Below are 27,573 nucleotides of genomic sequence, written 5' to 3' on the forward strand. Positions count from 1 at the left end.
AATACTTTCCCTATATAAATCTTATATAGAACTTAAAATGGAAAATGATAGAACAGCAATTAGATGAAGCTGATACAGAAAAGTCTGTCTGCACCCCCAGGCCCTCAGCAGGCTCCCATAGTACCCCTGTGTCCTTCAGTCTGTCTGCACCCCCAGGCCCTCAGCAGGCTCCCATAGTATCCCTGTGTCCTTCAGTCTGTCTGCACCCAAGGCCCTCGGCAGGCTCCCATAGTACCCCTGTACACTTCACCGAGACCTACAACTCTGAAGAGCAATGTGGCCACCATCCTAGCAGACTTTATGATTTGTAGTTTGGGGCACTGGGCCCAAAGCCTTGTACGTGAGGCAGACACTTTGCCACCAGGCTTTATCCCCAGCTTCCTCCGGACTTTCATTAACTGGTTAAGACACAGGTGCTGAGGCCTGGTGCCCTACAGCAGGGGGTCAGGTGATGCATGCTGCTTCTGGTGCTCTCTGACTGCTGAGTGGAGTCATGATTTGAAGTAGAATTCATAAACCCACTTGCAAGCATGCACCACTTACAGCATGCTGTGATAACGTCATGGTCTTCCATTTCTTCCTCAGGTCAGAGCTGGAATTTGACAAACAGGAAGATGATGAGTGATGCAAGTGACATGTTGGCAGCGGCGCTGGAGCAGATGGACGGGATCATCGCAGGTAACCCGCGTCACCTGACCTCCTCTACCCGGTCCTGGCCCCTTGCTCTCTCAGTGCTCTCAGGACCCCAGGCTTCCGCCTTTGTGCTACTTCTCCGGTTCTGCCAATTATTCTGAGGTTTTGCTGCGAGATGTCAGCAGCTTCACTTCCATTCCCAGGGCTCTCCTCAAGCTACAGCTTGAGTGCGGTGTGTCAGATGTGGGTGACCTGTGGATCCCCCTAAGGGTGTGTTCTACCCTGCTTCTGTGAGTGAAGTCAGCATCCAGGCCCCAGGGGGCTTATGCCTCACTGAAGCGTCAGGTCTCTGGCTCTGCCAACCACGGCTCTCCTGTGAGGTGCCCAGCAGGTACATCAGTGTCTCAGGGCTAAAGGACAAACTAAAGCATCAAGCCCATGGTCTTTCCTGTGGAGGCGCCTCTGTCTGGGTTTATTTCTTCTTCCATCCGCACTTTCCCAACCCTAAAGGAGTCACCTGGGCCCTTCATGTTCCTGTTCAGTCAATTCAATCCTCCGGCTTCACCCTTTTCTTGATTGTGTTCAGAAGCCTTCCTGTCTTGCTGCACAACTTTTTTTTTTTTTTTGAGACAGGGCCTCTCTGTGTAGCCATGGCTGTCCTAGACTCGCTTTGTAGACCAGGCTGGCCTCAAACTCAAAGCGATCCACCTGCCTCTGCCTCCCATGTGCTGGGATTAAAGGTGTGCAGCACCATGCCCGGCCTTGCTGCACATGTCTTGCTTTGACCTACTGACACTTCCACCCATGTCACTGAGATGGAGCGCCCTGCTCCTCTAGTCCCTCCATCTCGACAGAATCTCCAAACACAGATCTTGTCGTAGTGTCCCCTTGGCCTGGCACCTGCAGTAGCTCTTAGGGGTGGAAGCACAGCTTGCGCCCTGACTTCTCACTAGCAGAGCAGCTGATGCGGAGACAGAGCCTCTGTGCTGCCTTGTCGGGACCACAGAAGTCCTGTGTCACGTTACAGTACTCTTGTGAGCGCCGCAGCCTGTGACAGTAATGGGAGGAGTAGCCATTCATCCCGTGGCTGGTCACAGCTGCTGGGCATCCTCACCCCGCCTCGTCTCTTTTCTGACCATCACCCGGAGGTGGCTTTCTGTTCAGACTCTTCCCCCTGAGGGAGGTGGCATGCTGGCTCCTTGTACTTGCGTGCCCTGGGGGTGCAGCTTCCCTGCCTCAGATCAGGGTGCTCCACTCACTCCTTGACCATCTTTCTCAAAAGCGTTATTTGTAGGCAGAGCTCTAGAGGGGTGAGCTTGATGGTGAAGAGTTCAGCAGTCTGACCAGCTAGGGGCCACTTCACTTTAACACAGAGCAGTGCAGTCTTGCGATGGGTGATGCGTGCTTTCAGACAGCTTTGCGAATACAGCAGAGGTGGGGCTTACTCTGTCATGACTCAGAAACCATAGCTTCAAAATCCTGGGCTCTCACCGAGCACTAACCTCTGAGACTCAGAGAAACCAGAGTAGTGATGCATCGGGAATAGTGTCTAGGCTAGTGTGCAGCCTGCCCTTCTGCTCTAGAGTATTTGTGTGCTGATCCCCATCAGACTGAAGGACCAGGGTTAGAGTCACTAAGGGATAAAGGGCTGGTGAGGTGGCTCAGTAGGTTTCTGCCCCAGGCCTGATTGACCCACATGGTGTGAAGAGAGAGCCAACTCTGTAGTTGTCCTCTGACTTCCACACATGCAGTGCGACACATGTATGCACTCAGTGATGTGTGCCTGTGCATGAGAAAACAACACACACATAGGACAATTAATTAAATAATTAAAATGTTGGAAAATTAAGGACTGAAGAGTTGGCTCAGTAGTAAAGATCGCCCACTCACTGCTTTTGTCCAGGATCTGGGCTCCATTCCCAGCATCCATGTCGGTCAGCTTACACATGCCTGTAGTTCCAGGTCTAAGGGAATCCCATGCCCTCCTCTTGCCTCCTACATGCGTGGAACACATATAAACTCATGTGGGAACATGTGCGTTCAAGAGAGCACACAAATAAATGTTTCTAAAACTTGTAGAAAATAATAAAGAAAAGAACACCAACTTTTAAATCTAATGTTAAGAAGACATTTGGTGGTAAGGCTATAGACAGAGTGACAGAGGAAATGCTTATACACATGTGCTCGCATGTACAAATTACGCATGCAGCTTATTGTACATTAGCCAGGGAACTCCAAGTCTGTAAAACTCATATTTTGTGGGAGGCATGGCTCCACTGAATCAGTCACTTCCAAGCCAACCGAGCTCCTTTTTCTCCTGTCCCCACAGATGATCTTTTGTTAGGCATCAAACCATTCATATTTACATCTGACATTTTTTATTTTTCAATTATGTAAAAATTAGAGAGATAGAGCTACATAATTGAATTATTTTGTCTTTTCCGTGTTCTTTGTGACTGTTGCTGGTGACTGGCTTACTTACCTTTTTCAGGTGTGGTATTTTACCTGTTGCTCTCTGACTTTTTTGGGAACCAGGTTCTAAAGCCCTGGAGTATTCCAATGGGATTTTTGATTGCCAGTCGCCCACCTCCCCGTTCATGGGAAGCTTGCGAGCTTTGCACCTGGTGGAAGACCTGCGTGGACTGCTGGAGATGATGGAAACGGATGAGAAGGAAGGACTGAGGTGCCAGATCCCAGACTCCACCGCAGAGATGCTTGTCGAGTGGCTTCAAAGTCAAATGGTAGTGTCCCTTCTGTCTGTGTGTCCCTTCTGTCTGTGTGTCCCTTCTGTCTGTGTGTCCCTTCTGTCTGTGTGTCCTTTCTGTCTGTGTGTCCCTTCTGTCTGTGTGTCCCTTCTGTCTGTGCGTCCCTTCTGTCTGTGCGTCCCTTCTGTCTGTGTGTCCCTTCTGTCTGTGTGTCCCTTCTGTCTGTGTGTCCCTTCTGTCTGTGTGTCCCTTCTGTCTGTGTGTCCTTTCTGTCTGTGTGTCCCTTCTGTCTGTGTGTCCCTTCTGTCTGTGTGTCCCTTCTGTCTGTGTGTCCCTTCTGTCTGTGTGTCCCTTCTGTCGTCTGTGTGTCCTTTCTCTCTCTGTGTGTCCCTTCTCTGTCAGTCTGTGTGTCCCTTCTGTCTGTGTGTCCTTTCTCTGTCTGTGTGTCCCTTCTGTCTGTGTGTCCTTTCTCTCTCTGTGTGTCCCTTCTGTCTGTGTGTCCCTTCTGTCTGTGTGTCCTTTCTCTCTCTGTGTGTCCTTTCTCTCTCTGTGTGTCCCTTCTCTGTCAGTCTGTGTGTCCCTTCTGTCTGTGTGTCCTTTCTCTGTCTGTGTGTCCCTTCTGTCTGTGTGTCCTTTCTCTCTCTGTGTGTCCCTTCTCTGTCAGTCTGTGTGTCCCTTCTGTCTGTGTGTCCTTTCTCTGTCTGTGTGTCCCTTCTGTCTGTGTGTCCTTTCTCTCTCTGTGTGTCCCTTCTGTCTGTGTGTCCTTTCTCTGTCTGTGTGTCCCTTCTGTCTGTGTGTCCTTTCTCTCTCTGTGTGTCCCTTCTCTGTCAGTCTGTGTGTCCTTTCTCTGTCTGTGTGTCCCTTCTCTGTGCTGTCAGTCTTTGGTGTGTTCCTTCTGTGTTGTCAATCTTCCCAGTTCCTCTCAACTCTGAAGAGAATATAAACTTTTTTCCTCATTTTATTTTATGAATATGAATATTTTGCCTGTGTGTATGTCTGTGTACTGAGTATGTGGAGGGCCTATAAAATCAGAAGAAGGTACCAGATTGTGTGTGTCAGATTGTGTGTGTATGTGTTTATGTATCTGTCTGTCACACAATAGACAGTTGTGAGCCGTCGTATGGGTACTGGGAATTGAACTATTCTATGAAAGAACAGACAGTGTAACCCTTACCCTCCTCATCTCTCCAGACCCTAAAGATAATGTTTGAAAAGACACTCTATTGGATGGGTGCCAGCAAGTTGTTCAGTTCCAGCTCTAGAAAGGACTGGCTTCTGGGTTGTATAAATGACCTGGTATGTCTTAAAGCAAATGTTCCTGTAAGGAGAAGAACCTTGCGCATCACAGGTGCTCTTTTGTTAGCAATGGGGTATGGGGCCACCTACAAGGACTTAATAGTCCAGTGAGTGAACTCTTCAGAAAACAGTAAAAAATTTTTAGCTGTATTTGAGAGGTGCCATCTAGTGGTTTGTGACAGTCATGTCACTTCCGTTTCTGTTAGCTCTTGCACATCTGGGCATCCTTCTCTGCACCGCTGATGTGGACACAGTGTAAATGTCACATCTGGCATGCCTTGAACACAGTCTAAAGAGCATCACAAGCACAGATGCAGATGAGAAGATACAGAGGGTGACAGGATCACTAAGATCCTATGCTTATGACTCGGTTGGTTGTGTTTACATAAAAACTAATGAAAGATCAAGGTCTGTTTGGCACACTGGAGGACTGAGAGCTGCCTGCTCTGAGAGCCGGGATGCACGCCCTGTTGCCGAAGCATTTCCTGTTACGCTGCACAAATTCTGGAGCTCCTTCCAGTCCAAACCTGAGCCTGGTGTTCCTGTTTCCATCCAGTTTGTACCAGTCAGCCATCTTTCAGTGGTGGTGCAGCTACTAGCTGCACAGGGTTAAAGGGTTAGGGACATTGGACTTTTAGAGACAGATGATGTCTGTTCGTGAGACTTGGCACTTGCCCTGTTTAAGAGTCAGGTTTGCTGGTTTCTTTGGGAGTAGCTTGGTGTTGTGAAGCTCACTGTTCCCTGACACATTCCTCAGCCTGTTCCTACTTCCTGTGTCTTTCCTCTGGCGGTCAGCACACAGTGAGAAAGGGATTTATTACTGGCCAAAGGATTTTCTTCTCTTTCACACCAGAGGCCACCGTGGCAGCCATGGCTCCAGAGGACCTCTTGATAGATAATTGACTTGTTGTGCCTTTCGGTCTGGTTAGTGTTTGTTTCTGGGGGCTGAGGGGGACAGGAGTGTCTGTAGTTGTGTTGTTAAGACCTGCACTTAGTCTTAACAAACCCCACTTGTTGAGTTCAGCGAGGGTCCTCTTCCTACCTGCAGTGCTGGCCACCCCCAGGAGAGCTCAGGTGACTTGGTTAATGATGTGACTGGACACTGCTTGTGGGGGTTTCCCAGAAGCCCTAGGACATTTGCTTTAATGTCAGCAGGGGGCGGGGTCTCAGTGTGCTGTTGTGTGACACAGGAGACTAAGATCACTTCCAGGGCACAGGCTTGCGGTGGACCTTGTCTGAGAAAACATCCCTGAGGCTCACATGAGAAGAGGCGCCTTGCAGAGAGCAGCAGGACCTGAGGGGGCAGGAGGGCACTGGGGTTGAGCAGCTGGAACCCTGTGACCCAGAGCAGCCAGAGGCCCGGGGAGATCACATCCCACATCTGAAGTCTAAGTTATGCACATTCACATTTTTACCCTTTAAAAGAATGTGCACTTGGATTGAAGTGTTCTTGTTTTTAAAGCGTAAGAAATAAGAAAGGCCTGTATGCCGACTGTTTAACAGACTGTAGTCTGGCCAGTAACGCCGCATTTCTATGCTCCGATCTCACAAGTGAGAAGCCTTGGTTGGCAGGCACTAAAGTTAGTATCATTCCTTCATTGAAAATGGCCTTTTGTAACCCCTACTGACTGTGAGGAGACTCTCCCGTCAGTCTGTGGCGTGATCTCTTTGCTGTTGCGGCTCTGGCCCTCAGATTGTTGGACTAGAAGAATCACAGTGAGAGTCTGCCAGGGCAAGTGAGCCGTGAGATAAACAGAAACCATGTGCGTGGTCATGCCTTCTATCTGCTGTCCGTAGACACGCAGTCCTCCGTCAGTAATGTCTCTAACACACGCTAGTGTCTCACCATCGTTGGGGGGGGGGGGTTCTATTCTGCCTCAAGAACCGAGCAAGTTCCATATTGGATAGTTTTTTTCCAGCCGCAGGAGACTGACTGCTGAATCATAAATGTCTTCATTTTTTAGAAGCATACAGTTTCAGAAATACTGTTAGACAGATCTACACTTACACACTGTGTCTCCTCTCTGTGATAAGCTATTAGCACATCTGTTTTCTTTTATCTAGCTACCTTCGTTTGCTTGTTTGAAGCAGTGTCTCTGGGTATCCTAGGCAGGCCTCGAGTTTTCATTCTGCCTCCTGGGAACCGCATTGCATTAATTACATGGAATAATTAAGGAGGCCATGGCAATTAGTAAAGAAGCAGTTTACGTCCTCTGGGAAGCCAGGGCCGCTCCCAGACCTGGCAAGGGTGATAATTGGAAGTGTAAGTGCCCACTGCACTAATGAGAACATTAGGTCCCTTAAAGCACACAGACTCTCAAACTGGCCGCCACTGAGTGGGAATCAAGACTTTGTTTGCTTAATTGGAATCATTAACCAGTGATTGTCATGTACCAGGAAGTACCTTTGCAGTGCCAGAAGCATCTGCTCTTTCTTCACCAGCGTGAACTGCTGTGAGGATCTGTACTGCCTCCCTTGGGGGGAGTCCTTTTCCTGTGTGGAAAGGCATCCTGTTAGATCCTTCGTCTGTAAGGTCTGCTGTTGCCTCCAGGCTCAGGGCGGAGTGCGCAGCATGTGTTAGCACAGTTGTACGAGACAGAGAGCATCACCCATCCTTCACTAATGAGGAGATGGAGACACAGAGCTGAGCAGAGCCTGCTGTGAGTTACAGCCCACATTAGACAGAGCCGTGCTGCCTCTATGTCTAGCTATAACCCCGTCTTCACTGCCTTCCTCCCACAGTAACCAACCTCCTCTACGTGATGCTGGACCCAGCTCTCCACTGGCAGTTGGAGGAATTTGCTAGGATTCTGTGCGTCTTGGTCTTGTTTCCTGCTGATGTAAAATACCTGACAATAGCAGCTTAAGGGTGGGAGGCTTTACTGTGGCTCAGGGTTTAAGAAGGAATCCCGTCCTCCGTGGGGTGAGACACGTGGCAGTAGGAGTGGAAGGTGGATGGTCACATTGTGTCGGTGGTTGGGAACAAAGAGAAGTGTCTGGTGCAGTAGTGCTTAGCGCGTCTGCACGGGCACATGCGTCACCGTGCTGTACCTGGAGGAGCCATTCCCCCCTGAACACGCATGCCTGCGCCGTTAGACCGCATCCCCGCTCCCTCTTCCCTTTGTTTAGCTGTTGGCACTCTGTCCTCTCTGTCTGTGTCTGTGAATTGAACAGTTCTAGATACCCTACTAATAAAGACTGAAAAGGGAAGAACGAATCCCAGCTAAACTGTGTATGTGTATGTACCTCCATTTTAATGTATGGACGTACACCCTGGCTTCTGAATACTAAGTGGAGACGTCAGGAAATTGTAAGCATCAGACCTTCTTCCTGTTGGGTTCTCAACGTTGGCCCAGGTTCCCTTTTTCTGAAAAGGAAGTGCACTGTGAGAGGTAGGTGGTAGCTCCTTCATACTCCTGCCTCTGTTCCTCCCGTGCCGCCTTCTGCTCTGTTCTTCATGCCTGTCCTTTGTCTTCTGCTGTCGTTGTCATCATCACCCCTCCCCCTCCTTCTTTCTGTCTCTCTGTGCCTGAGAGGAAGCATTTACTTATTTTTGGAAGGTTTTGGATCAGGAAGAAGGGATAGACAGAATGAGTTCGGCCTGATTGAACAGTGAAAACCCCAACCTCTCTGGATCCACGGGTACTGCGTTCTGTTACTGTTGCAATGGCGTTTTCATTGGCTCTGAGAAAGTATTTGTCATTTTATGGAAACTTTAGCTTAAAATGTCAAATGTGAAGACAGAATACAACCTAAAATAAAAACGAACAAGTAGCCATCTACCCACAATACACTGCGCACCTTCCTGCCTGTAAATACATGTAGTACATTGTTGTCCAAGGAGCAATGCCGAACAGTTATCAAGGTCCTGTTGTGTACAAGCACTGCTCTGGACACGGGGATACAGTGAAGCTTGTTCATTGCTTGAAAACAAATTTCCTTGATTCAAGATGCTGGCCTCCTGTTGGGAATGCTGGAAACAGATGATATAAATGTACAGTAAATGAGAAAGTGGCGAGTGTTGAGAAAACCCCAGCAGGGAGAAAGAACGAATCCGTGTAACTTCAGGCGAGGCAAGCACGCCTCTCGGAGCGTAACTTCTGGGTAAGCATCAGGATGTGAAAGGACTGAGCATAGTCTGGGTGACGTAAGCAGCCCATACATACGTACCCAGCAGGCTTGATGGTCACAGATCTGGCCACTGCTAGCTTCTGAGTCACATTCTTAACGTGTAACCTAAATTCAAGCACCTCCATTATCACAGCACCCTAATCAACACTGAAAGTATTCTGCATGTATGCGCATGCGTGCGTGTGTGTGTGTGTGTCTGTGTGCGCGCGCGTGTGTGTGCATGCGTGTGTATGTATGGAGGCCTGAGTTTGATGTTCAGTGTCTGCCTTGTTCACTCTGCCTGACAGTGAGTCAAGGTCTCACAGTTAACCCACAGCTAGTCCTGCTCGCCTGCTTGCTCCAGGCGTCCTCTCACCGATCCTGTCTCCACAGCCCTGGGGTTGCAGGCAGGTTGCTGTGCCTACCCGCCTTTTATGTGGGTGTGCTCAGGGCTTACTGCCCACCTCATGTTTGTGTGGCAAGCACTTTACCTGCTGAGCCATCTTCCTAGCCACCAGAATTTTTTTTTAAATTTATTTTCTGGGATGGAATCAAGAGCTGTGTACACTAGGCAGGTTCTCTTATCACTGAGCTACACTCTAGTTCTTCAGAAATACATTATCGGACTAGATTGAGTACATGCTGAAGAAAGTATTCTGGGTACAAGTCAGTTTTCCACAGATGCTCTGGAGCCATGGCTGCCACTGGTGGCCTCTGGGTGTGAGTGAGGGTGAGATCCTTTTGCCAGTAGTAAATTCCTTTCTCACTCTGTGCTGAACGTAGAGCAAGACAGGGCAAGGCAGGAGGTAGAGATCGGCAGAGAAATGCCCCAGAGGACAGTGAACTTCAGAAAGTGGGGCACCCACAAGCCCCCATCAAACCGGGGCCCTTCCATCTCTTGGGGAGACGACACTTGGCAGAGTAAGTGTCAAGTCCCACAAGGAGGCACCATCTGGGCTCAGAGGCCAAACGTGCCCAATTGCTCAGGTTGTCCTGTTAGCCGCGCCACTGCTGTCTGTGTTCAAAAGTCCATCCTGCGAGGCTCGGGGCATCTTGGAAGAGGGTAGAAGAAGAGAAGGTAGGAGCTGGAGAGAGCGGTGGACTGTCAGCCGCTGTGATTTCCTGCATGGGATTGGGCCTGCCAGCATTCCATCCCCCTTAATGAGAAGCTGTAGGCAGTCAGTGGTTGCTGGGGGAGGGGGAGACATTTCCTCAGCATCTAGCCTCTGCCCTGGTAAGTGGTTCCTAAGTAACTCGTTAAACTCACTGGGAAGACAAAAGACATGAAAGTAGAACTGAGGATGCCTGAGCAGAAAAAGGGTTCAGCGAGTGGGGACAGGGTAGGAAGGGCACACATACCTGAGGGATTCCACATACATGTATGAAAATGTACAGAACTGAGTATCATGCGTAATTAGCATATACTGATAAGATACTTTTAAAAATCAGTGCAAATTGGTTGGTAACACACGAGCATTGGTGCAAGACTGGACTGCCTGGATCCCAGAATTTGTGTGATGGCAGGCATGTGCCACCATTCCTGGATGATCTGGGATTTAGGTGACGTGGTGACTGGCATCAGTGGCAGAATGTGGTATCAGGGGCAGGGTGTGAAAGTGAGGCCGTCCGACGAGGAGAAGCTAATGACAGTCTTAGAAGGAAGAGCCAGAGCGGCTTATGAGAGACAGGTTGACACAGGCAAGGGGCAGGAGGCGGTGAGCAGAGGTGGGCGCAAAGCCTTTGGGTCAGTGTTGAGAGAAAAACTGAAGAAACTGAGAATAAGATGAGGCAACAATGGAAGCCCCAAGGGGAACTGGGGTGCAAGGTTCCAGAGGGCGAGGTAGGAGGATGAGCTTTGTGAGACTGGCCAGGAGGAAAACAGGAACGATGCATGTCCTTCCTGAAGGAGGGCGTGGACTGAGTCAGAGCACCACCGTGAGGTATTGAGCACCAATGTAAAGGAAAGGTGATTAGCCACAAGACCAAGCACTCAGCTTACACCCAACCCATGTATATGGAGCACTTGTCATTGTACCTTCATCAAGTCAGTGCTCCTACCAGATGCAAGACTTGCTCCCAGTGCAGCCTCCCCTCCCCGCCCCCTCCCTCCATCCCCTCCTCTCCCACCCCCTCCTTCCCCCCACCCCTCCCCCCCTCAGGTAAAAGGAATGGAATGCATGTGTGAGCGTAGAGAGCATGCCGCTTGGAGGAGGGCTTGAGTCACCTGGGAGGTGGATCATGGCTGAAGAAAGGACAGAGGTGACAGATACCTCACAGGCTTAACTTCACACACATTCTTAAGCAGAAGTGACAGGTAGAAAGATGACGTTTGGACAGGGCGTCTCTTTATCTACTTACGTACACTGCCAGCGGATCTTGATAATTATAAGCACTCAAATATCGAGACATTACTTACTGATTTGAATGATCGTTTTGAGTCAGTTCTCAGCATTCACTTTGGAGAAACTGGTTTTGAAATATCTCATTCTCTTATATTTGGATTGAAGGAAAATGCTGCTTATCTAGCTAGCGTTGCTTGCCCTCAAAATAAAGGAGCAGAGGGCCTTGCTCAGCAGTGGAACATGTGAGCATTTCTGAGTGAAGCCCGGGTTCACACACCAACCAGAGCCACAGAAGGAAAAATGAGTGACTCAGTGGCACATGACTATAGTCAGGGTTACCCAGGGTGCTGAGGCAGGAGATTTACTTGAGCCCAGATGTTTGTGACCAACCTGATCAACATAAGGAGCTCCACCCTATCCCTTAGAAGACAAAAAGTTCTACCTCTTGTGGTCACCAAACATAAAGCATTTTTAAACCTAATGAAGTGGGTTTCTAAAACCTCACATGCATAGGATTTTAAAGACAGAAGCCTCCTAATGTGCACAATCGGAATTAGGAGCTGAAGCGCCAGTGTCTGCCTGCACACTTTCATAGGTTAAGAACACACACTGCGTGTCCTGCTGTTTCCAGAAGGCTGTCCTGAGGGGGCTATGAACGTTTCATTTTCATGGTCCCCGCGTGTTTGTGTGTGTGTGTGTGTGTGTGTGCGTGTGTGTGTGTGTGATTCTGACTGCTCCATCAGACCCTCGTAAGTTAATTCTGGACACTTGAGTTAACAGCGTGGACAGGGCTGTGGTAAGGGTGCAGGCATGTGGTCGAGCAGCTGATGTTAGCATTGCACCCACTCTAAATACTGCACACTTGCTAAATTAGCTTCTGAGTTTTCTGCAGCCTCATGGGAAATGTGTACATCTTCAGAAGGAACACCCCAAATTCAGTCTTTTCTTTCTTTTCCCTCCTCTCCCCACTTCTTTGTCCCTTTCTTCCTTTTCCCTTCTCCCATTTTGTTTTGTTTTCAACCTATGACATGTGTCACCCCCAGAACTGAAGTAGGAATCTGGAGAGGTCGAGTGGGTGCAGGTTAGTTCTGGAGGGATAATAGACGTCCCATCACATGTGCCCGGTGAGGAAATGTGCACAGCTCGTGGCTCTTGGTTTTCCTGGTTCTAATTCTGTGTTTTCCTGGTTCTAATTCTGAAGAGATGGTTCTCAGTTCAATTCTGGATATCCCAGCCTGTCCATTTTGGATCCCTTCTGGCTTTTGTCTCTGTTGTATTTAAAGCAATATTCAGGGAACCCTGGGATACACTACATAATGTGGCTATGAAGTTACAAGGAACGCATCACAGTCTGGTCACGGTGGCGCATGTCTGGCACTGAAGCAGGAGAGTTAATCCTGGGCTACACAGTGACAGACCAGAGACGGGGAGGGGAGAGCCGAAGTGGGGGCCTTACAGGCTAGTTTTATGTGTCTTGCTCTTTGTGAGGCTTTTCATGACTTGGATATGGAAACATGGAAGAAAAATCCAGGCACAGTGGCTCATACTTCTAATCCCAGAAGTTGTGAGGCAGAGGCAAGTGAATGACTCTCCATGAGTCTGAGGCCAGCCCGATCTGCATAGTGAGTTCCAGGATATCCAGGGCTGCATAGGAAGATTGTGTCTCAAAAATAAATCAATAAAACTAAAACTGTAGAACAGTATCCGTACTTCCTTGGACAGTTGTACTATGCACAATGTACCAAATCAGATTAAAAGAAAGAAACGCTGACAGTAAGGAAAAGGTGAATGCGAGAACACCAAGCAAGATGCCAGGAAGGTGGAAGCTGATGCCCAGGGTTTGCCTAGGAGCCAATCTTAAGCTGTACCAATGAATAAGCATGTAAGACGTTAGTGAAGCCAAGACAGAAAACGATTACAAGGCTGGTAGGCCCAGCTGGTCAGCAGCACCAGCCTGAGTGTTCAAGCTTTGGTGGGAGGCCGCAGGCTTTGAAGGTTTTCCAGGCAGGAGAGCCTTCTCTTGTGTCTTAGAGAGCTGGGTGGAAAGAAGCCCGACAGACATTGCCCCTGCTGTCTGCTCCGTCAACAGATGCTGACAGTCCTGTGTGGAACCTGGAGAAATGTAGTGTCCTCTACCAGGTACTCAGAGCTTTGTGTGCCCTAAGGCTGTGCCCATGGCCACTGGAGCATTTCAGCAGCCACCGCTTTTTAGAGTCTGCGCTGGTTAGCTTCTTGTGAACGACCCAGCTAGAGACATTTGAGAAGAGAAGGTCCCCATCATCACATCGCTCATAGACAGGCCTGTGGGCGTGTTCCTAATGATCATGTGGAAGGTGCAGCCCACTGCGGGTGGGGGTGCATTTCTGGGAGGTAGTCTCGGGTTGTATAAGAAAGCAGGGTTAGTGGGCCTGAGGAGCAAGCCAGTGAGCAGCACTCACTCTTAAGTCCTCTGCTTAGTCCTCACCTTGACTCCCCTTCATGGTGGGCTGCCTTGTGACATAAGCCCTCTCCTTCCAGGTTGTTTTCACTCAGGGTTTTTATCACAGCGGTGCGTTTAGAACCAAGGCTGTGTACTTGGAAATGGTGTAGGCCAGTCACTTGTGTCTGAATGTTCAGTTGTATAGAAGTGCTCACCGTGCCTGCCCATTTTGAAGTCAGTTAATCCTTACGTTTTTCCACTCATGGCACTGGCAGCTGTGCTGAATTTAATTCAGGCCCTTTTGAATGTAAAATATGTCAGTTTTACTGATTGATAGATAACGTATCAATCCTGAAGGGGAGTTGACCTTTCCCGTGTTACTGTCTTCTTCAGACCAATGGGCACCTACCCGGCAATGGAGACGCGTATCAAGAAAGGCTGGCTCGCCTAGAAAACGACAAGGAGTCCCTCGTTCTCCAGGCAAGTGCCATTTCAGGCCGCTCCTTTCTCAGGATGTGTCGTGTCCTTGCCACTTTGGGTGACATACGTGTAGAGCACATTGCGCCTGTGGCAAACATGCCACCCGGCAGCACAGCAGCTGTCGGTGTGCATTCACATGGCACTGGGGACCGTGCGATGACTCGGAGCATAATAAGAAAGATGTGTGGGCTGTGTGTGAGCACACTGTTCCATGCAGGGACGTCAGCACGCAGAGACCAAGGGAAGACTGAAAGGGCAGCAGTTCCTCCTCACACAGAAACCCGACAGGCTGCTGATAGAAATGGCAGTGCGGTGGAAGGCAGCTGTGGTGTCAGTGTCTCTAACCCCAGCACTCAGCAGGGAGGCTGAGGCCAGCCTGGGCTACAGTGTAAGATCCTGTCTTATAAACAAGAAGTAGCATGCTAGGCCAGCCGTCCATACAGGGAGTGTGCAGGTCTGGCTGGGAGGCCAAGGGCATGTATGCCACCCAGTCCTCAGGAGCAGGTGCTCGACTCGGCCCTCAGGTCAGACTCAGTGCCACCTGAGGTGACGTCACCTGCCATCAGATCTGTGAGTACCTGTAGTGTAAAAACCTCAGTCTGAATGTGTATTAACTGTCAAGCTTTAAAATGATACACGAGCCCAGCAAAGCAGCCAGAGGGGAGCCCGCTTCTGGGAGCTGGCACAGGGTATGCTTGCTTGCTTTCTCGCGGTGTTCCTAAGTACAGAGCAAATGTCTTTATTTTTGTGTTTTGAACTAACTCGATCAAAGTGTGTTTACTCAGCTGGTGAAAACTGAGGAGAGACTTGTGGGCCTGCGTGGAACCCTGGGGATGGAGGGTGAGCCCACTGCTTCTTGGGACACTGGAAAGTTTCGCAGTACACCCTGGCCTTTTTCTTTGCCTCTTTGGTGCTGAGAACTGAACTCAGGGTCCTACACGTTCTAAATACACTGCACCCCTCTTTCCATGCCTTTGCTTTGAGCATGTTTGTGACCAGGTTTATCTTGCAAGAGCATATAAAAATTGAGTTCTTTGTCCATTTTTGTTGTTTTTATTATTGAAGTGTGAAATTTGAATGGTCCTTAATGTTTGTTTCAAATACGGACCTCACTTCCTCTGTTGCCCTCTTAATACTAGTTCCTGACCATCGCCTTAAAAATAAAAAATTTCTAATTGTAGCTGAAATTATTTCAGTATGTAAAGTATTGCCAGTTTCTGATAAGCACCAAGTTTCTCCTAAATCGAATAGGGATCCTTGGGTCATAGGGCCGCAGGTGTCACCCGGTGGTAGAGTGCCTGTTTGGTTGAGCATGCACAAGCCCTGGGTTTGCTCCACACAGAGCAAAACAAACAACGGGGAGCAAGCCCACTGCCCCCTGCTAGGCTGCCGTGAGTGATGGCCTTGGCTCCAGTCAGAGAAGGCAGCATGCTTTGGCGCCCAAAGCCGTTCAAACTCGTCAAGTCTTGGCTTTAAATCAACAGGTGAGTGTGCTGACAGACCAGGTGGAGGCTCAGGGAGAGAAGATTCGGGACTTGGAGTTTTGTCTGGAAGAGCACAGAGAGAAGCTGAATGCCACTGAGGACATGCTGCAGCAGGTGCGTCCAGGGCTGGCGGGGGCGGGGCCTGCTGGGCTGTGGTATCTGAGGGGCCACATTCCTGTCCTGTCCTCACAGCAGTAAATTCCAAACCCATAGATGGTTTGTTGCGTGTAAAGCCTAGAGTAGCAGAGTCTGAAAAACACAGAGATACACAAAGTTAAGAAGCTCGAATAGAACTCGGGATTACAGGAGTTCTAAGTTGACCCTTTGGACTCCATGTTATTTCTGACTCTCACCCAACAGATGATAAACAGCATATGAGACTTGTTTTTAGGCAATAACTCACACAGGCAAGCATGCATGTGCCCACACAGGGCTTGTAGGTGTGATGCAGCGGACAGGGTATGTGTGGAAGCTGAGCTGCTTCTGTTGGACATCGGTCGAGATGTGACGACATGTGACAGGCTCCTGACCTCCCCTGTCCTTCACGTTCTTGCAAACCCTGATAAATTCGTGAGCTTCGTGAGGGACTGAATTCACAAGCACCCTGGTCCCTGGCACACGCGGGCACCACGCACAGCGTCGCCGGTGTTGTCACCAGGGTTACGCGTCTCTGAGGGCGTGATGCGGCTCCCCAACAGTCTGATGACGTGTTTGGTTCTGTTCGGAAGAGGGTCACTAGGGCGAGTGACCCTCAGCAGTGTGGTACCTTGCCATTGCTTCACCCACAGCCTGCACTTAGCCATTGCTGCTTTGCAGTCATGACAGCACTTGCAGGGAAACAGTGTGTGAGTATTTATGTGGAATTCTGACAGGAGCTTCTGAGTCGGACCTCCTTAGAAACACAGAAGCTGGAGCTAATGGCTGAGGTCTCCAACTTGAAGTTAAAACTGACGGCTGTGGAGAAGGACAGACTGGATTATGAAGACAGGTTCAGGGACACAGAGGTGAGTGGTGCAGGTGGTGCTCCTTCTCTCTTTCCCTCCCCTCCCCTCTCTTCCTCCTTACCCACCCCCACACGCACGCCCGTGTGCACGAACACACACACACTCTCTCTCTCTCTCTCTCTCTCTCTCTCTCTCTCTCTCTCTCTCTCTCTCTCTCTCTCTCTCTCTCTCTCAAGTACTTGTGATTAAGGAAACTTTGTGGCCTCTCCTGTCCTCTTACTGTTAATCCTGATTTGGTGTTTGGTTGCGGGAGGCGAGGAGGGCGTCTGTCCATTTCACACCTTCATTTAGGAGGAAACACAGGGCTGAGGACGTAGCTAAGCAGCGGGGCCTTCCCTCCCCCAGCGCAGCCAAGGCCCTCACCACGAATGAAGTGAAGCAAGGGCTGCACACAGCCCTTCTTCAGGGTCAGCACCCTGTGTGCGGTTGGGTTTGCTTGGTTGAGGGTGTGAGGAGGTGTCCTGGGTCAGAGCCTGGCTGCCAAGAGGAGAGGAGGCAGTCATCTCCTTCCCTTTCTGTCAGACATTTGCATACTGACCCTGCGCCACTGCAGTGCCATGGAATGACAGGTGTGAGATCATGTAACCTATTCCACTGTGGCTTCCAAAATAGTTTCCTGTCCAAGATCCAGTTACTGCAGCAAGCCTTGGCTATTTGCTTCCTCTGTGGCAAAAAGAAATCACCATCTTGATTCTTGTTCTAGACTTGAAATTCCTTGTCAGTCGCTTTGAGCACATTCCACCTTAGTCAGACTGGGCTTCTTAAAGCAGAGGCCCTACTCAACCACCCTCCTTCAACCTTTCTCTCTCTCTCTCTTCTCTTTTAAAAAAAAAAAAATCTGTCTGCCTGCATACCAGAAGAGAGCATCAGATCTCACTATAGATGGTTGTGAGCCACCACATGGTTGCTGGGAATTGAACTCAGGACCTCTGGAAGAGCAGACAGTGCTCTTAACCACTGAGCCATCTCTCCAGCCCCCCTACTCAATCTCTTTAAAAGTCTTATTTTTGATGCTTTTTTTCCCCTTTGGTTTTCTGGGATGGAGTTTCTCTGAGTAGCCCTGGCTGTCCTGGAACTCACACTGTAGACCAGGCTGGCCTTGGACTCAGATCTACCTGCCTCCCGAGTGCTGGGCTTAGAGGTGTGCAGCACCGCTGCCTGGCTTTACGTCAGGGTTTTCTGTGAGAATCTGTTGAGATGCTTCCCTTTTTCCTCACCCTGCCGCCCCCCCCCCCTGCTCCCCGCTTCACGGTCTCGGCTGACCTTAAGTAGTGGCTGGAGCTGCAGGTAGGTACTTTTGACAGGGAGATGGGTGGGATCTAGGAGGCTTCCACACGGTGTAGGCAGAGTTGAGGTGAAGTCTTACCCTATACTCTGGTTGTGAGGCTAACCAGTTAGGGAAACGGAAGTGCAACAGGTGTGTTTCGGCTTTTTGTGGGGTTCCAGACCAGCTCCTGCACCTGCGCTCTGTGTCACACCGTGTCTGTGTCACACCGTGTTGCTCCCCGACTCCACTCTTCTCACGCCTTCTCACTCAGACCTCAAGTGCACACACTAACAGGAACATGGTCCTTGATCATTTTCCACGAAATGACCCACACTACTGATCAGATGGAGTGCGCGCATTCACAGGGTCTATTACAGAGTATGTGGTAATTGTTGGTCTATATTAAAATAATCAAAACAGTCCTCACGCGTTAAAACAGAATGGAATATGTGTTCTGGCTTAATGTTCCATTAAAAATACCTTCATCTTTCTATTCCGCAATCTTAAATCTCTTAATACTTTTTGACCAAGAAAACTTTGAAGGAACACTTAGAGCACTTCCAGAAACGAATATATTAAAATCTTTAAACCTTGAGGCTTGCGCCCCCTTCTGGTATAAGCACAGACGGCTAAAGTGAAGAGCTCTGAAAGGAGCCTGAACTGTTAATTGAAGTAGTCTATATTACATTTTTTTTTTAAAACATTTTTCCCATTAAGGAGATAGTTCCATATTTTCCAGCAAGACTTGTCCTGAGCATATCTGGCTTCTTCTAGGTTGGGTCTTTAGATTCATATTTAATGCGACCAAAACCAAGTAGATCATTTTTCTTAAAAAAAAAAAAAGGAAAAATGACCCCACTAGTAGTTCAGCTTTCTATAGTTGTTCTTAGGCTTTGCAGTCACCTCTGAAGGAAGTGGCGATGTTTGCAGCAGTGCCTGCTGGGAGTCCAAAGCTGCCTGTTAACGGTAGCAAAGCCTGTAAGACTAAAGGAAAGCAAGGCCACTCCTGACATCTGTGCAGGGAGAATGAGCTAAGGAGGGAAACTTGACTCTTTTTAAACTTGAATTGAGAATTTTTGGGCAAATTTTACAAGTATGTTCTTAAAGTGGTAATAGAAATGGTGCTAAATTATATTCTGTTATAAAATCATTTGGACTTAATTTCACATATAAAATGTTACTGTATCAGATATATGAATATATTATGTATATAAGACCCTCATCTACATTCAAGTTGAGATTCTTGGTTTAAAGAAATTTAAGTCTGGGCTGGAGAGATGGCTCAGTGGTTAAGAGCACCGCCTGCTCTTCCAGAGGTCCTGAGTTCAATTCCCAGCAACCACATGGTGGCTCACAACCATCTATAATGTTATCGGATACCCTCTTCTGCAGATAAAGCACTCATGTACAATAAATAAATCTTAAAAAAAAAAAAAAAAGAAAGAAATTTAAGTCTATATTTTTGTGGACTAGGCAAATTTTATCGAAATCTTTAAATAACTATATTGTGTCACAGAAAAGGATCCTAGGGTAAATGGCTAGTGTCTAGTTTATATGGAGATTTGAGGGTCCATAGACAATTTTAAATACAGAAATGGGTGCTAAGTGTCTTCGAGTTCAGTGTCAAACTGCCTTTGAGAGTTCATCACATTTCTGTCAGATTGTACTAAGCGTTGACATTAACTTGACACAGCCTAGAATCACTGGTCAGCAGTCCCAGTTGAGTAGTTGGTCTTTGTCAGGTTAGTCTGTGGACATGCCTGTGAGGAACTGGTCCAGCCTCTGCAGGGGGCCTCCATCCCCTGCACTATGTGAGAAAGCTGGGTGGGCTTAGCCAGGTGAGGGAGCCACTGAGAGGCCAGAGCAGCATTCCTCTGCTTCCAGCCTCCACCCTGGCTTCCCTCAGTGGTGTGAGCTACATTAACCCTTTCTTCCCCCTAAGCTGCTTTTGGTCAGAGTGCTTTATCACAGCAACAGGAAGAAAGCTAGGACCCATCACTAAGACAGCTTATAAAGACACGGTTTATTTTAACCCATGGTTTTGGAGATGGTAACTCATGATTGGCGAGCCGCGTTCCTTTGAGCTAGTATTGAGTGACATTATCATGAAATGCATGGCAGACCAGGAAGCAGAAAAGAGAAGGAGCCAGGGTCCCCAAGTCTCCTTCAAGGGCATGCTCCTAATGGTCCAAGGATCTCCGTGCAGGCTTTACCGCTCGCTTAAAGGTTCCACAAACCTTCCAGCTCCACACTGGGGACCTGGTCTAAGGATTCCAAGGACAGCATTTCCTAGTCAGTTATGGCCACATTTTTGTTTTCATAAGCACTTGAGGGCAGAGGGCCTGGAAACTGAAGTTAGTATTAATTTTTTTTTTTAAGATTTTTTATTTATTGTTATGTATACAGTGCTCTGTCTGCATGTACACCTGCAGGCCAGAAGAGGGCATCAGATCACATTATAGATGGCTGTGAGCCACCATGTGGTTGCTGGGAATTGTACTCAGGACCTTTGAAAAGAGCAGTCAGTGCCCTTAACCTCTGAGCCATCCATCTCTCCTGAAATTAGTATTTTAGTGGAAGTGTGCTTTGCCTGTGAGGAATGAATTTCTCCGCATCTCCCTTTGTTGGGACTGGTCCTCTTTAACTCATATCCAAGGAGCTGAGCTGGCTTAGTGCTTTCTGGCTGCTCTTTTGCTATGCCCTTCTCTAACTAATTTTTTTTTTTTTTTTTAAACAGGGGCTAATACAAGAGATCACTGATTTGAGGTTAAAAGTCAGTGAAATGGACAGTGAAAGACTTCAGTATGAAAAAAAGCTTAAGTCAACTAAAGTAAGTTTCTCTGGAAAAACAATAATTTTTAAACATGGCGTATCATTCTGTGAGCGGTATCATAAGAAAGCGTTTTCCAACTGTACACGATAGCAAACATACCTTACAGGTAACTGGTGTCTCTCGCGAGCTGGAGATGCTGAGAGCCAGAGCTCTCAGTCAGTGCAGGGTTGAGTGTCTGCCAGGGCTCAGCCTGTTGTTTCTGAGTTAGCTAGCCTTCTCTAGGAGCGGGTGCTGTTTCCTTCGTTATTCAGCTTCTCTTTCTCTGCCTCGTTTCTCTCACCCCTCTGTCTCTCTACCAGTCTTTAATGGCTAAACTTTCCAGCATGAAAATCAAGGTGGGGCAGATGCAGTATGAAAAGCAGCGGATGGAGCAGAAGTGGGAGTCGCTGAAGGTGCAGTAGACTTCGGCAGGAGCCCCGTGGCATGCTGCCTTCTGGCATGTGTCACTTTGCTGTGATGATGTTCTCAGTAGCATGTGCATTCATTGTGTGTATCTGTTGTCACTTGTCTATTAAAAATACATGCACCCTGGGGCTGGAGGGATGGCTCAGAGGTTAAGAGCACTGGCTGCTCTTGCAGAGGTCCTGAGTTCAATTCCCAGCAACCACATGATGGCTCACAACCATCTACAGTGAGATCTGGTGCTCTCTTCTGGCCTGCAGGTGTTACATGCAGCAGGACGCTGTATACTAAATAAATAAATCTTTTAAAAAAATATACATGCACCCTCATTAAAGAGACAGTGGGATTGCTAATGTAAGTAATGAACAAGTAAAATATAAAAGCATTAGTTTATACATTTATTTCTTAAACTATCTGACCCCTAAGCATCATAAAATACTCGTTAAAAGTTCACCCATGTAAGAATTCCATTTCATACCATCTGGAGCCTGTTCTCTTCAGGGTTGTCTGGAAAGCCAGTGTGTGAGCTCTCATTATCATGGCAAGGAAGAGAAGCCGCTGTTCACAAGCCTGCAGGGCGGGGTGGGGCGGGGCAGCACAGTGCGGGGTGGGGCGGCTACTCCTGCAAGGCTGCGGAGACTTCCTGAACTTGACTCCATCTTTACCTGAGTCAGAGGCTCAGAGCCAGCCTGGCCTCCTGGGTGGGTTTTCCGTAACACTGCGAGTACAGATAGCTGAATGAAGATTCCGAGGGTAAATGCCACACTGAATAAAAGGCACATGTTGTTATTGCGCAGCTCGGGTTTCTGTGACAGATGACAGCCTTCGAAATATAAATTTGCTAAAACTAGTACTTTCTAAAGCAAAACTGAAATTTTAAAGTGTCGGGGCTGCAGAGATGGCTCAGTGGTTAAGAACACTGACTGCTCCTCGAAAGGACCTGGGGTTCAATTCCCAGTACCCACAGGGCAGCTCACAACTGCCTGCAACTCCAAGATCTGACACCCTCCCAGAGACATACATGCAGGCAAAATACCAAAGCACATAGAATAAAAATAAATAAATGATTAAAAAATAAATGAAGTGTTAACAAATGCATCAGAGGCTTCAGAAGCTTTTGCAGATACGTCCTTTCAAAAGGAAGACTTAAGTCCTGGCCTTCTAGATCCTCTTTCCATTGCTGGGGGAGTCTGCCTTCTCCTGATGAGGGTGGGCTCTACCTCAGGTATGGCTACAGTCTCCCCTCAGTGCCCTCCCTGAGGCTACTGAAGCCCAGTGGCCATGCCAGAATCACGAGGCTTACCTCTAAATCTGAGCAAGCGTTTTTGAATTTTATTTTGCTTTTATGGCAAGTATCCGATTGTGTTCTTCATCTTTGACTAATTTGGTGAGACTTTGGATTTAATGCAGACAGAGCTTATACTTGAAACAGTTTCTCCTCACCTTTGCTCAAGAACTTGAAACAGTTACACTGTAATCATTACAAGTTACTTATATGAGTAGTGTTTGCCATCACCTCTGTCTAATTTGTGTTTGTGTGTAAGTTTTTGTGGGTTTTTGTCTCATTCCTACAGCCCCAAGTATTGCTATAAAGAGCTGCGTGCTCTATGAGTGTCCCTCTTCTGCAATAGTCTGCTGCTTTAAAATGAACTTACAACTTGCAGGATGAATTGGCGTCTTTAAAGGAGCAGCTAGAAGAGAAGGAGTGTGAAGTGAAGAGGCTGCAGGAGAGGCTGCTGTGCAGGACGAAAGGAGAAGGGGCCGAAGTCCTCGAGCAAGGTGCGCCCCAGTTCTTGTTAAAGTCCTGTGAAGCACAGGAGAGGGTCTGGTGCTGGACAGCAGAAAACAACTCCAGCGACATGGGTTCTCAAAGACTTACATTTGGATCTGGCCAGTAGTGCGCAGCTGCAGTTCTGGCATGTAGAAACGCAAGCAGAAGGTTGGGCGCCAGCCTAGGTGACAGAGGGAGGCCCTGACTCAGTTATTTATTTATTTATTATTTTTATTTATTATTATACACACAGTGCTGAAAAGGGCATCAGATCACATTATAGATGGTTGTGAGCCACCATGTGGTTGCTGGGAATTGAACTCAGGACCTCTGGAAGAGCAATCAGTGTTCTTAACCGCTGAGCCATCTCTCCAGCCCCTATTTATTTATTTTTAATATTTATTATGTATACAGTGCTCTGCCTCCATGTACCCCTGCAGGCCAGAAGAGGGCATCAGATCTCATTGTAGATGGTTGTTGTGAGCCACCATGTGGTTGCAGGGAATTGAACTCATGACCTCTGGAAGAGCAGTCAGCATTCTTAACCACTGAGCTATCTTTCCAACCCTCAATTATTTTTTTTCAAGTCTTGAAATATAATTTGTGTAAAAGCTGGCAATACTAGAAAAAAATGTATTTATCTACGTATGTACGTGTACATGTTCTAAAGACAGCCGTGAAGCTGGACACCAGAGCAACTTCTGACTCGTTTGGACAGATAGATTCCACTTGCCGGGGCTTTTGTATGGAAACAAGTAGCATTTTATATCTATTTCCTTATCCATCAGAAAACCCAGTTTATCAAGCCTTAAGGAAATAGGTCTTCCTTCCTGGGTTCTGATATACGTAAAACCATAGAACATTCAGGAATGGACCAGTTTCAGGGTTAAATCTGCGAATCCTATGCTGCATCGCTGAGCCATAGTGCCAGTCTCCCTTTAGAGTTTACGAATAGAATGGACACTTAAGTGAGTACACGTGGGCTGGAGATGATTTGCGGGTGCTGCCCACACAGAATCGGGGACTGGAACCAGTCTGAACTGCTCGTTGTCACTATGGGACCAGCTAAGTTCAGGATCTGAACTCAAGGGTTTAGAAACCTCATGGCGGTCTGATCCGATCCTGATACTGTCTGCATCAGCAGTGGACTCAGCTCCCTGAATGGGGGACACACTATTTAAGTGATGTTGGACTTGCGTGCTCAGTTGGCATACAGTCAGGTGGACTGGGCATTAAACTAACATGTGTGACAGTAGCCAGTCCACATCATGGTTGGCTGGCCTTGAGGCCTAACTGTCACACAGAGACAGCAGGTGTGGCAGGACGGAGCTCGGCTGCGGCTCACTGGTTGCACGGCAGCTTTACCCGAGGCTGCAGCACTGCCAGTCAGAGTCTCGGGGGAGCGCGTCGTGTTCTGGCTTATTTGTGAGATTAGAGTCCTAGTGCTTAGGTGAAAGGAAACCAAATACATACTAGTACTTTTACCACCGTTTGTTGTAATAGATGCTAACTTCCAGTCTGATGGGTTTTTCTGTGCAGATGAAAATATTAAAAAGAAGCTCAAAGAGAAAAGTAAGGTTTTGGTGTATTTCCATCGGCTTCTCGCTCGCCACCTCATTCTTTGCATGTTTCAAACGTTCTGTCAACCAGAGTGCGGCCGCTTCATCAACAGGCCTCTCATTTCTCCTCGCTGTGCAAAACAGGCTAGACAGGCAGGCCAGAAAACAAGGAGGAAGTCTTTCCTGCGCCCTGTTCACTCCCCAGTGCAGCAGGACACAAAGGAGTGAGCTCAGAAAGCGCACACACTCTCCAGCCGGTGACGGAGCCGGTGACGGAGATCCAGAAGAGAAGTCACTTGTTCCCAGCTCCAAATGGTACCACACCAGAGCTCGTGGTGCACCTCACTTTGTCTGCTCTGAACTTCATTGTTGAGCTAAGGTCTACATTAGGAGCTTTATGGAGCCCGGCCTATTTAATGCCACACAGAGATAAACCCGTAATTGACCACAGACAGTGAGTTACTTGGTTAAGGGAGCTTGCTTCAAATAAACAAGCAAACAAACGAACAGCAAGCTTCAGCAATTTTCTACTTGAAAACGTGTCAGTGAGATTTTTTTTTTAGTTACTATATTTTTTTTCCTTTTCAGAAGCAGGTAACTTTAGCTGAATAATTTTCCTGTTTCCATGTTTTAACTGTACATTCACTTTGGGGTTAAAATGTTCGTTTTTATTAAAATAGCACTTGTGTGTTTGGTTATCTGATTTTGAGGAAGCCACATTGTGCACACAGTAGCTGTTATGTCTTGATTTTTGTTTTAAGTGCTTTATCGATGAAGCAAGGCACTCTCCCTTCTGTGGAACTACACCCGTGCAAACACTACATTGCTCAGGCTCTCCCTGTAGCCTTTGCAGCTTGCTGATGACCGAGCACCGTCCCTTGACCTCGGTCACTGTGATACCATCTGTCGCTCTCACCCACTGCCCATGGCTTCCTGTTCTGAGAATTCAGTGCTGTCACTGCTGCTGCCACACATTTCATCTTCAGTGTCTAAAGGGGGACCCTGCTGTGTCCGTCTGTGACACTGTGGTGACGTAGGAAGTGCTTGTCTCTTACTGTCCCCGAAAAGAGTCACTGCCGTGTTTACCAAGAGCAGGCGGGTTCTCGCACAGGTTAGCTGAGCTGAAGCACCTTCTAACGATGTTGTGTCCTTTTCAGACATTGAAGTCCAGAAAATGAAAAAGGCAGTGGAGTCCCTGATGGCAGCAAATGAAGAAAAGGTACCAAGTGAAACTCAGCTGTCGCCGCTTTGTTTACGCTCTGCAGCACTGCTTTGACTGTTCTGTGCAGTTCTTTGAGTTCCCTCGGCTTACAGGACACAGTCACAAAACTCCAGTGACGTTCAGGGACCTTCCTTGTCTCTCCCTCCTGAGTGTGCACAGAGTAGAGAGGCGAGCAGCCCAGCTTCCACTGAAGTCCTCATGCTCCCTTTCCCCTTTGGAATTTAGAAACTATTCAGGCCATAGGACTGCTTTATATTCCGATGAGAGGAGAGACAGTACATTCTGAAGGGTGGGGCTCCAACTCCACAGACGTATGCACTGATGTGACACCAGAATTACTTTCTTTATATTCCTGACTTCTGGAGTTGCCTCGCCCTTCCTGAGAGGTGACGTGACAGAGGACAGACACAAGCCAGGCCCGGAGTCATTGCTGGTCCCCACCTTTGTCTCCAGTGCATTAGCCTGGTGCCTGTGTCTTGAGGGCTCTTGGCCGTGGTCAGCTTTCCTCACCCATATTTGGCTTTCATCCTGCTAGGAGCAGAGATGCTGCTGCCCTGGGACAGTGTCCTCCTCAACACTGACCTCACCTGATCTTGGCTGCCTAAGAACCACTGGGTTCAGCCTATAACGTCAGGACTACTCCTTCCTGTGTCCCTTAGTGACTGGAACAAAGGGACATGTCCCAGAAAGACTCATTACACCTTCTCCAATACTTGCTCGTCTGCTTTACATCTTTACTGTTTCCTCTCGTTCTCATCCAGAGAGAGAAAGAGAGGTGTGTGTGTGTGTGTGTGTTGCACACAGGTTCCTGCATATGACATGTTTTCCCTTATCTCTCTCCATCTTGTTGTCTAAGACCGTGAGCACGGAGCTTACCCTCGAGCTAGACTGGCTGGCCTGCAGGCCCTGGGAACCCAGCTCCTCCTCCACCTCTTCCCCACTCCAGAAGTGCTGTGGGGAAGTATCCACACAGCTGCCACGCCCGGATTCTGTGCGGATGCTGGGGCTGAACTCTAGAATTTTATCCACTGGCGTCAAACACTAGTCAGCAGGCTTGTCGCCTACTCGCCTCACCCACTGAGCTATCTCACTGGCCTTTGATTTTTTTTTTTTTTTTTTTTTTTTTTTTTTGTTAAATGCTGTCACATCAGTTTTGTTTTTAGAGACGGCGAATAAAAGAATCTATAAGATCAGAATTGTTGTTTCTGTGTCTTCAGTGCACACTGAGAAGATGCAGATATTGCCACTTGAGTAGTCCTCAAATATTGCACACATTCACAGGTTAACTTACCTTTACTGCTTTAAGAGCACAGCAGTGCTGATGCCCTGTTTTATTCACAGGACCGCAAGATAGAAGACCTCCGGCAATGCCTGAGCAGGTACAGGAAAATGCAGGACCCGGCAGTTCTGGCCCAAGGTAATAAAGTAGAATGCCTCTCTGGAAGCCTCCTGTGCCACTTGATGTTAGCCAGCCATGGACTTACATGCTTAGCCTCAGTTTCCCTCGTAGTTCATGTGTGTTACCCCAGATCTGGCGGCTCACTCACTCGCTGACAGCAGTGCCGGGCAGCTGTTCCGTCAGGAAGCACTCAGGCTCATAAGCGCGTTGTAGGCGAGAAGCTCCAAGAAGAGCGTTCTAGAGCAAGAACTGCAGCCACGGGTAGAGAGCCTCAGTGCTTCAGAAGAAAGGCCAGAGTGGCTGGAAAGTTGTGAGCGGTGCGGAGGGTGTGTCGTGGTGACAGGAGAGGATCTCAGTAGGGCCAGGCTGGGCATCTGCTTGTTAACAAGTGCAGGGACTCCAGTGACGGTTTGCTTTGCCTTGTTAGTCCTAGGGCAGTGGTTCTCAGCCTTCCTAGTGCTGCCTCCTCTAATACAGCTCCTCATGTTGTGGTGACCCTGACCCATAAACTCATTTTTGTTGCTACATCATAACTGTCATTTTGCTAATGTTATGAATTGTAGTGTAAATACTTGATATGTGACCACTGTGAAAGGGATGTTTAACCCCCAGGTTGAGAACTGCTCTCCTAGGGGCTGGAGACGGCT

The 27,573-nt window shown here is 48.2% G+C and overlaps 1 protein-coding gene across 2 annotated transcripts in view; it reads left to right on the forward strand.

Annotated features, from left to right (window-relative positions):
- Window positions 1-590: 590 nt before the first annotated feature.
- Window positions 591-27,573, forward strand: part of Ppfibp1 (PPFIA binding protein 1) — a 62,540-nt gene continuing 35,557 nt past the window's right edge. Inside the window, exons 1-10 of one of the 2 annotated variants that reach the window (XM_051155607.1) lie at window positions 591-678; window positions 3,169-3,374; window positions 13,899-13,985; window positions 15,470-15,583; window positions 16,342-16,473; window positions 20,478-20,570; window positions 22,640-22,754; window positions 24,286-24,318; window positions 25,463-25,524; window positions 26,869-26,944. In XM_051155607.1, the coding sequence (XP_051011564.1) occupies window positions 615-678; window positions 3,169-3,374; window positions 13,899-13,985; window positions 15,470-15,583; window positions 16,342-16,473; window positions 20,478-20,570; window positions 22,640-22,754; window positions 24,286-24,318; window positions 25,463-25,524; window positions 26,869-26,944 (982 nt within the window). In that variant the 5' untranslated portion in view covers window positions 591-614. The remainder of the gene's footprint in view (window positions 679-3,168; window positions 3,375-13,898; window positions 13,986-15,469; window positions 15,584-16,341; window positions 16,474-20,477; window positions 20,571-22,639; window positions 22,755-24,285; window positions 24,319-25,462; window positions 25,525-26,868; window positions 26,945-27,573) is intronic. The other variant, XM_051155608.1, reaches the window with a different exon arrangement.

Source organism: Acomys russatus, chromosome 13 (genome assembly GCF_903995435.1).
Source record: "Acomys russatus chromosome 13, mAcoRus1.1, whole genome shotgun sequence".
Lineage (NCBI taxonomy): Eukaryota > Metazoa > Chordata > Mammalia > Rodentia > Muridae > Acomys > Acomys russatus.